Below are 9,681 nucleotides of genomic sequence, written 5' to 3'. Positions count from 1 at the left end.
CTCGACTTGTATGTGTATCGACGAATAATGACTTGTATTACGCCTTAATTAGCCAATAAAATATTCAATAAAACAAATTGAAATTAGAACACAATAAATAAAAACAAGTGACAGTAGCTGTTTATGTACTAGGTATGTGCAGTTTACGTAATAGCGTGTCTTGAGCAAGAGGAATGCAGTTTTTCTTAATGAATGAGTTTCAGTGGCGCGCGCGCATGGCCGAGACGGACAGGCGAGGCAACATGCTCGAATTGTCAAGCGCATACCACCCTGTGACATCGCAACATTCCGTGCATAAACACTGCAGCTCTAATCGATTAAATACGATAAGTATACCAATAATTATTGGTGCCTGATAAGAACAGTTTTTCACCGCACGAGTTTGAGAACCACTTTGTCAGTGCTACGGGGATTGTTTACCCAGTCAAACGTAAACACGCGGAACGCTCCACAATAGAAATTACTAAAAAAAAATATTTAAGACATTGAAATGTGCGCGACAATTTGTATGTTTTGATTATTTAAAATTAAGTGGAAACAGTTAAGTTTTTCAATGGGCAACTGCAATTCAAGGAAGACTCATAAGGAGCCCGACAAGTTTTTTGAACGCGAGAGATGGAAGGAGCAGGTTCGGGAAGAGCAGAGGAAGTTGAAGGTGAAGCAGGCGAAGCGGCGCGAGGGCAAGAACGAGCCCCCGGTGACGCCGGCCGTGCTGGCGGCGCCTCCGGGGCCCTGCCCGCCGCCCACGCCGCAGCACGTCACCTCCTACGACGACGAGGCTCTCAACCGCATGCGCTACCAGCTCCACAATGACTCCGAAGCCTTCCTGCTAAACAATATCCTGCTCTCCGTGCAATTCTTTGAGAACTATGAGCGGTAAGTTTCAAAAAGACAAGCTTATTTTCGTCACACCGCACAATTTAATCGCGTTCTTAGAATTCAAAATCCTTTCAATTTCGAAGTAGCTGCTGATAAAGAATCATAGTGATATACAGAATAGACAGATACATCTAAAGGTGTAAATTATCGTTGTTATTAGAGTTAGATACATTAATCACGATAATTGTTCTGCACGGATTTATTAAAGGTTTTAGATAATATTATAATTACGCAGATAGAAAAGCTGATAGGTTCTTCGAATACAAATATTAATTAATAAATCAAACATACTGAATTCCGAAGAAACGACAATTAGGTATTGTCAGCCTTTGTTATTTAAAATTGGTTGCTACGACATCAGTGTAAAAATTTATGACATACAATATTTTTACAATAGCTTATCTCTGTGTATTATTATTCAAAAGTTGAATTATAATACACAGATTACCAATTACGATAATACTAAATAACCATTATACTATATTTTTGTTTTATTCTATCTTACGTTTATCTGATACTCGCAGGTACAGGCATAATTTATTAATTCTGTTAAAACATTTATTACTGCTTATAGAGTATTTTCACATTGAAACTCACTCAATAATTAAACCTATATCAAACTTTGTTTAACTAATCATATAAAGTTGCACATTCGACGAAAAAAAAGAAAGTGATATACAAATACTACCTAGATTGGTGTCGTTACCTTATTTCCTTATCAGTAGAAGAGCAAGGAAAGTCCCTCATTTTGACTATCATTCAGATATCGAATTTTATTATTCAATATAATTTACTGTAATCTACAAGGTTATTAATCAGTTTGCTTCCTACTTTAATATGTATATGAACTAAAATCTTTAATTAAGGTTGTTAAATGAGTAAATCAGCTCCCTTAAAATAGGCAAAGCAATCAAATACTTCCATCTTCTTCTTAATCTTTTCGTATCATAAACTGCCGCGTTAACTAATGGTAAAATTTTCGTACACAGCATTTCTGTGAGCTAATTTGTATTAAATTCTTCTGTCAAATGTCCTTTTTATCAGCTAAATTCCATTACAGCATCAACAGGAATAAAAGGCGTGATCTTACTAATCTAAATAACTAGCTAAAGTTTGTGAATCTATCATCTATAGGTAATCTTTATTAGCTGCGTCATAACACTGCCACGAGTACAGGATGCATTTATTGCCTGCTTATGTGTCAAAAGATCATTCCGACAGATACGATAAATCGGCAAGAGATTTTTTTCAATGATAACATTCGCATACAAAAAATTTACCATATTATCATTTAGGTATATATTAGCAGTGATTTTTTAATAACTAATAATACGTTTGTTATCATCTGTTTATAATAAAACCTCAGTCATAATTTTCCTGTATACATTATTGTAGGTATCATAATGGGTTTATGTATAAATAATCTATATAGTCTTGAGATAAAAAGTAAAATGACTTTCATGTTTGATTTCAGGGAAGTGCATCAAATCAAAAATAACCCAATAAGTGAACGTGAGCACTTGATCAACGAAGCGATGGTGCGACAAAATAAGCACGTGTTCTTCGCTGATCGATTGCAAGAGTGCGTTCATGAGCATGTCAGCTACCAAAAGAGCCGAGGCCAAGCAGAACCACTGCTGGCTCCGAGACTCTTCGTTATCTATGACAATGTGGAACCCAGTGAACCAGGAGATACTTCAGACTATAGCGCAGTTCTCGATGCACCTTTCTACAAATTACGTATAGAGGATGGCAAAGAGTCAGGTAAATATAAAGCATGATCATCATACATCAAAGCAAGTCATAATAAAGTATTATGCTGTAACTGATTCAGTATTTTTAAATAAAATTACATTCAAAACCACCTTTTGTTGCAGGGTATGTTAAACTAAGGAAAATGGAAGTCTTAGAGAGCACTCTCAATAAAGAAAATGAAATGATTACCATGAATAAATCGGATTCTGATGATAGCATATACACTGATTCCGAAAAAGAATCAAATGATTCTGACGAATATCCATACAATGCTAGCAAAGGCGAAGAATTATTAAAACAAATTAAAAGTAAATTGGAGACTCATGATGCGTCGGTAACAACAGATACCAAGATATTTACAGACACAAATGTTGCAGTCGGCAGAAGATATAGTGGACCTATAAAACAAGTCAGTTTACAAGTAACAAAAAACAGTATTTCAAACATTAACAGATTAAAAAAAATCAATGGCTTGCCTGAAGAAGAGGATCCAAGTGAGACTAACATTAATGGAATAACAGATAAGACAACATCCTATGACGAAAGTTATACAGCCCCAAGGAAATCTATTCTAAAAAATAACAGAAGGTTAAGTGGTCCAACCAGAGATCTCAAAAAATATCCGAGCATAGATATGCGCCAGGCTTATTCAGAAAGTAATTTAGCTGAAGATACTGAGACTTCTGGTTACAGATCGAACTCTAGTAGCAGGCAGGCTGAATGTAGTGAAACTGAATCTGATTACGGTTATTCCACCATAACGGAAGCGGCTACACCGAAAAAAATTGAACTAAGTCTGAAATCTAACTATTCACTAACATCAGGTGCTTTGCCGGATGAAACTTGGACACCCGTCGATATAAGAGCTTTGGGTGACTGGAGCGACGAAGACGATGATGATGAAATAGCTGAAAGTGCATCGAAGTCATCTATACCAGCTACCTTGTTCGAGAGATGTTATTATCTCAATTCTTTTAGATTTATGAATAATTTCGTGGACAACTTTATAATTAATTTGGGTTCGGGATTAGGGTTGACACCAGAAGAAGTGAACACTGCATTAACTCAGGGTGCCAGTATTTATTGCGATTCTTTTAAAAATGGCTCCAAGACAGGTTATGAAATATTTCCAGCACTTGTTGCTACTTGGCCCAATGCTGCCAATCAATGGATTATTAGAGAGAGGAGAATAATCCAAAATCCCAGAACAAACTTCACTTATCAATGGCCCACAAAATACATGGTCAGCAAAGCCATAGGCTTTGGATGCTTGCTTGTGCCCGTGGGATTTAGACCAAAGAGGGGCCAAAATCCAGACATGACCTTACAGTGGAAACTAATATTCCCGGCAGCTGAACGTTATCTTGAGAGTTGTCTGGCACATTCTCATATCCGCTGCTACTTATTCACTTTGGCATTACACAAGACTTTCATAGAGAACGATAAAGCCAAAATCGGCGTAGATGCTAGTCATATCAAAAATCATCTATTCTGGCAATGTGAAGATAATTATGCAAAATGGCCAGAAGATCGACTTGGTGAATCTTTGAGATTATTTTTAACTAGCTTATATGGCCACTTTATGAAAACAAGAATGCCAAATTATTTTGTGGAAAGTTGCAATGAATTTTTAAGCATACCTACGCCCCTGCTGCATGCGCAACAAAGATCTTTAGCCGATATTCTAGAGTCCCCTGTAATGCATGTTCTTCACGCTCTCGACAAGATTAAATATACCAAGAGAGATTTTTATCCTTCATTCAACTGTAAAAGGCTGTATGATATTTTGACTTGCAAAAATCCTTTGCGCATTATCAATCCCAATTTACCGCCAGTTGTCTCACATTATCAAGATAGTTCTGATAGCGAGGATGACACACAAATCAATTTTTGGGATAAAGCTAAAGCGCAGGATAAAAACTATCAATGGCAAAAAGAAAGACAGCGTCAAATACAGGAACGAAGAAAAGTTCAAGTTTCCACCAAAAAGCAGAGGCCGGTTAAGCAAGAACGAGAAATTTCCAGAAAAGTAAGTTGTTTTAAATATTGTGTAATGTTAATTAGTTTTTTTTTAATTTTCTATTATCATTATTCAAATATGGCGTCTTGAGTTTTAATGGAAAAATGTAGCTGAATGTAGGCGTCAATTGTTGATGATCGGAGTTGCAGAATTCTATTTTTAATTAATGATACGGCATTTTGTTCGTGCGACTATGACGTAATTTAACTACAGCCCTTTTTTCTTCTTTTGCAGTTCATAATACCACCAAGAATGGAAGCCGAGCGTCGACGTCTGGTCTTCGAATTTTTCATTCCCCATTTCATTGCAATGGCGCGTTCAAGCGAAAAATTCGAGGCAATCAGACAGGCGGTAATATATTTGGAGCAGGCCCAGAGACTCTGCACTTTGCTTTTAGAGGAGCCAGGTGGTGATATGACAGCCAATGAGTATTTAGAAGTGATTCGGGAGAAATTGTCCGATTGTCAGAGAAAGTTAGTAAATCAAGGCGGTTATAAGTTACCGCCCCGAAGAGAAAGCAAGACTGTACGGACAGCGCATAAACCACTTCGCAAGCAGCGCCCCAAGTTTGAAGAAGTTCAAGATTCACCGACTGATAACCCTGGAATATCAGCTTTCACCTTTGTTGATGTACACGCTGACAACTCTTCAAGTCACAGTCACATGAAATTGAATGAGTTTGTAAATGGAGAGGAGTCCAAATTGTAACCACTGTAATATATAGAATTATTGTGCCTATTTATTATTAAGATTGTATTGTACTTAGATTAATCAACTTCTCGGAATTCGTTATAAATTATTTACATAATATATGGAATCTCGTGTTTATTGTAGCAAGTAAAATAATGTACGACAATGTGTTACTCATCACTTTAATATACATAATTTGTTATTTAACCATTGTAAAGTATCTAAAAATAAACTATCTGATAATTATTGTCACTTCTTTTTTTATTTCTTACTAATAAGGTGAAGAAGATGACTAAAATCGGGATGACAATTTGATAAAAACTAAGAAGAGAGATTAACTGGAAAGTTACATCAATTCACTAGCACATTCACTTAAAATCCGGGTTGAAAAGTATTTTTTTTTAATAGAATTTGGGTAGGTATTCTAGAATTTTTGCAATCTTATATTAAATCAGTTTAACGTATTCATCGACGTCTGCAATGACGTAATAGTAGCTAGATAGGTGTAATCTGATGCGATTTGCCGAACATCAAACGCCGGCGGCGCATGTAATGCTTCTGATTTAAGATATTTTTAATTGACTCAATCTACTGATTACTAGATATCGGGCGGAAATTCATTGTTCAAAAATCAAAGCTGAGTCAGCCGATCAGGCACTGATACGGATGTTTATATAATTAATATATGAGCTGACACTAGCAAGGTAGTTCAAGTGAGTGGGTTGACGCCTGCAACCATGGAGAGTAGAGCCATCCGCACGTACATGCCGTACTCAGCTTGCCTAAAGTACGCGGCGCGAGGGTCTGAGTCGAAGTCCGGCGAGATCTCGTCGACACGGGGCAGCGGGTGCATCACCACCATGCGCCTGCGAGCGCGCGTCATCAGCTGAGGAGTCACCACCAGCAGCCCTCGTGTCTGAAAATACAAATATTACTTATTTATTAACATATCAGCCCGAGCTAATTAGATTGTTGCTCCAAAGTCGCTAATGGTTTTTCTAAATGGAATTTTTTAACAAGTGTGTAAAGTTTGCTGAGCACATGATAGAAATAAGCCCGTCCCCTATCCTAGGCGTTTTCTGTGAAATGCCGACAACCTAGGATGGGTTAATAACATCGTCAGCCTATCGATCAAAGTCAATAACAAAATGATAATAAATGTAACGTCACATCAAACAACATTACATGCCACATCCTGACTACTGCGTGGGTTTAACCTCATTAAGATTGAAATAAGATTGGATTTGATTCTGATTTGAAAACAATACGAGTATTGCTACCATTTGATTAAGAATAAAAATAGACCAAGTGGATAATTAGATACATACCTTTTCATATTCTTCTTGACTTTGGAACCTTTCACGCTGAATTCGAGTCATGTACAAAACATGAGTGTCGGCCAAAACATCTTCCAACCTCTCATATACGCGTTGAGGTATGCCTTTGGAGGCAACGTAATCTGTGATATGCTTCGGCATACCAAGTCCTCGAGGACTTACGTACTGTAGTTGTACTTGATACAGAGTTAGAAGCCGTGCCAGAGAATGAACAGTGCGTCCATTCTTCAGGTCTCCAACCATGGTTATGGTTAATCCATTCACTGTACCAATTTCTTCACGAATTGTGAAGACATCGAGCAGGGCTTGCGTTGGGTGTTCGCCTATGCCATCTCCCGCATTAATGATAGGTTTGCGGCAGTGACGTGAAGCACGCTAAAATAATACAAAAATGTTTTTATGAACAAGTTCATATTTTAGGAATATTTATATTTTACTATATGGGTCATATCTTACCGCAACTGCACCAGGTTCAGGATGACGAAGTACGACTACATCAGAATAACTTGCCATTACGGAAACACTATCTTCCAGAGTTTCACCTTTCTTTGCTGACGAGCTCGTGGCGTCGGTATGAATTACAGAGCCACCCAGTCTTTGCATTGCCGCGGCAAAACTACAACTTGTACGAGTACTGACTTCATAAAATATCGAAGACATAACTTTTCCCCTCAAAATATCATCTAAGAAACGACCTTTGTTAACACTGGTTTTCATAAATTGAGCCAAATTGAATATATCGTTTAGAGTATCTTTACTGAATGAGTCAACAGTCAGTATGCTTTTGCCGAATAGGTCACTGCGTTGACGTTGAGAAACTGTAGTTGAAGGTGGGTTATAATTGGATGTACTGTCACATCTTTGTCTGATCGTCTGAGGAGGTAAAGGTGACAAACATCTTGCAGCTGCGATTTCACTGAAGTGCACGTTGGGCTTCGATTGTCCTTCAGGCTTGTTATCGATCTGATCGAAGTCAATATCACTTACTCTACTCAAATCTGCAGACGTATGCACATCAAGGGCAGAATTCGGCCGACTAAATTCTTTCTCCAATTTCTCAACTGTGAGTAATGTCTGTTTCTTAGGTGTAGGCCAGTCTCGTACATTTTGTCCAAAGCCAGGAGGAATTAGGACTTGACCCTCAACATATGCAATTTCACCCCGCAGTGTTACTCTATGTACTGCACCACAAACTTGCATGCCGGCAAATGGCGTCCATTTAGATTTCGAAAATTCCATTGCTTGAGGTATTGTCCACTCATAATCCATGTCTACCTCTACGTATGTATTTGGTTGCTCGGGTAAATTGAAAATTTTACGAGGATTACGATGGAATTTATTGATAAGATCCTCTAAAGTCAGACGACCCTCATGTACAGCATTAAGCAGCAGGGGTAAGATTGTTTCTAATCCCGGATAACCGGGCGGTGGCTTTTCAGAATTTTTCTCTTCCACACTATGGGGGGCGTGGTCTGTGGCGAAAACATCAATGATGTCAATGTTTTTCCAAAGTTCAGCTTGATCTTCTGGGCTACACAACACTGGTCGCACTTCAGCCCTTCCTGCTCCAATATCATCAACATCTGCAGTGCTTAAGAACAAATGATGGGGGCATACTTCACATGTAACTTTAAGGCCTCTTTCCTTGGCTGATTTAATTATAAGGATTTCTTCTTTCCTGGCGACGTGACAAATATGGATTGGTCTATCGAGTAAAGATGCCATTAATATCACAGCTCCAGTTTTCTCTTTCTCCGCATGAGCACATACAGGCATCTTTTTTGGCCAGTTCTGAAGATGTTTTTGCCATACTGTCATATCGTCTAATTTAAGAGTAGTGAAGGTTTCGTTAAGATACATTTTCAATGCGGCGGCTTGGGGAGCCATTTCAGCAGCTGTCTCACAGTTGCTGGTGGATGCCCCCATATAGAGCGCATAGTCACAACGAGCACTTACTCGCGCCAAAGCAGATGAATAATCGAAAGATGTTCGATCAATTACTGGAGGGTTAGTGTTTGGCATGGCGCATATCATCGTAATACCTCCTGCGAGTGCTGCAGCTGTGCATGACGCAAAGTCTTCTTTATAAGTAGCTCCAGGTTCACGCACATGCACGTGTACATCAATGAAACCTGGCAATTTAATGATGTTGCGAGATGTCATACAGTCTGTGTGAGTCTTCATGACAGGTGCTCCTCCACAAAGATGCATAGCCTGTAAAATTAAAATTTTGGTGCTATACATATAAAAAATACATAGAGCACTTCCCATTCATTATTCACAACATATTTTTCTGTATGTACCTGAACTAATAGTTTAGCACACTTCACATCAGTCACTAAGGGCACGGCATAGTCAACTGCTAGACGGCGCGTTCTATATCCATGAGTAGAAAACGAGGACACCCGCCTCGCTCCTCCTCGCATTGGTAAATTAATCACCAAATCTAATTCACGTCTTGCCATGAAATCAGCCAAATGCATCAGTTCACCGTCCGATCTTACGTCTTCAGGATCACCTATGTGGTCAAATGTCCATTGAACACTTTCAACCTGCAAGAACGAGGCCATGCAATTAGGGAAGTTGTTAGAAATTGCCATACCTGTATATACCTCTAGAATAACTTTATGAAAAATTAACAAAGTCAATCAAGAACTTAACAACTACCAAGATACGATTAGGTATAAAATACTCATACACTTTGTTATTTTGTATTTGATATTTGTTGTTCTGTATGGATCATATTAACAAATTAATAAAGATTAATATTACACAAAAACACTGTTTTACGTAAATCATTCTTACATCAACTCCATGCTCAGCGTAGAAATCTCCGGTTCCCATGCTAGCGTATAATTTATATCCCATTTTGTGCAAAATTCTGACGCTTGGTAATAATTCCATTTTGTGCTGAAATAAATAATAAATACATTTTAAAACTTACTTTCCCTAGATTACAATAGTATTAAGAATGCACATAAATTCGTAACTTATGTCTTA

At 38.0% G+C, this 9,681-nt stretch overlaps 2 protein-coding genes across 2 annotated transcripts in view; one reads left to right on the top strand and one right to left on the bottom strand.

The window, feature by feature from the left end:
• The first annotated feature begins 327 nt into the window (after positions 1-327).
• LOC124630944 lies at positions 328-5,596 on the top strand. Its single transcript, XM_047164987.1, has 4 exons — positions 328-876; positions 2,354-2,643; positions 2,757-4,663; positions 4,889-5,596. The coding sequence occupies exons 1-4, from the start codon at positions 554-556 to the stop codon at positions 5,360-5,362; spliced, it is 2,994 nt and encodes a 997-aa protein (XP_047020943.1). The 5' UTR covers positions 328-553; the 3' UTR covers positions 5,363-5,596.
• LOC124630910 (CAD protein) overlaps positions 5,513-9,681 on the bottom strand; it is a 28,349-nt gene continuing 24,180 nt past the window's right edge. Inside the window, exons 20-24 of the mRNA XM_047164955.1 lie at positions 9,487-9,591; positions 8,985-9,233; positions 7,138-8,895; positions 6,673-7,056; positions 5,513-6,260 (exon numbers count right to left, since the gene is read on the bottom strand). Of these exons, the coding sequence (XP_047020911.1) occupies positions 6,054-6,260; positions 6,673-7,056; positions 7,138-8,895; positions 8,985-9,233; positions 9,487-9,591 (2,703 nt within the window). The 3' untranslated portion in view covers positions 5,513-6,053. The remainder of the gene's footprint in view (positions 6,261-6,672; positions 7,057-7,137; positions 8,896-8,984; positions 9,234-9,486; positions 9,592-9,681) is intronic.

Source organism: Helicoverpa zea, chromosome 6 (assembly GCF_022581195.2).
Source record: "Helicoverpa zea isolate HzStark_Cry1AcR chromosome 6, ilHelZeax1.1, whole genome shotgun sequence".
Classification (NCBI taxonomy): domain Eukaryota; kingdom Metazoa; phylum Arthropoda; class Insecta; order Lepidoptera; family Noctuidae; genus Helicoverpa; species Helicoverpa zea.
The sequence above is the reverse complement of the archived record's forward strand: the minus strand, read 5'-3'. Positions and strand labels throughout refer to the sequence as shown.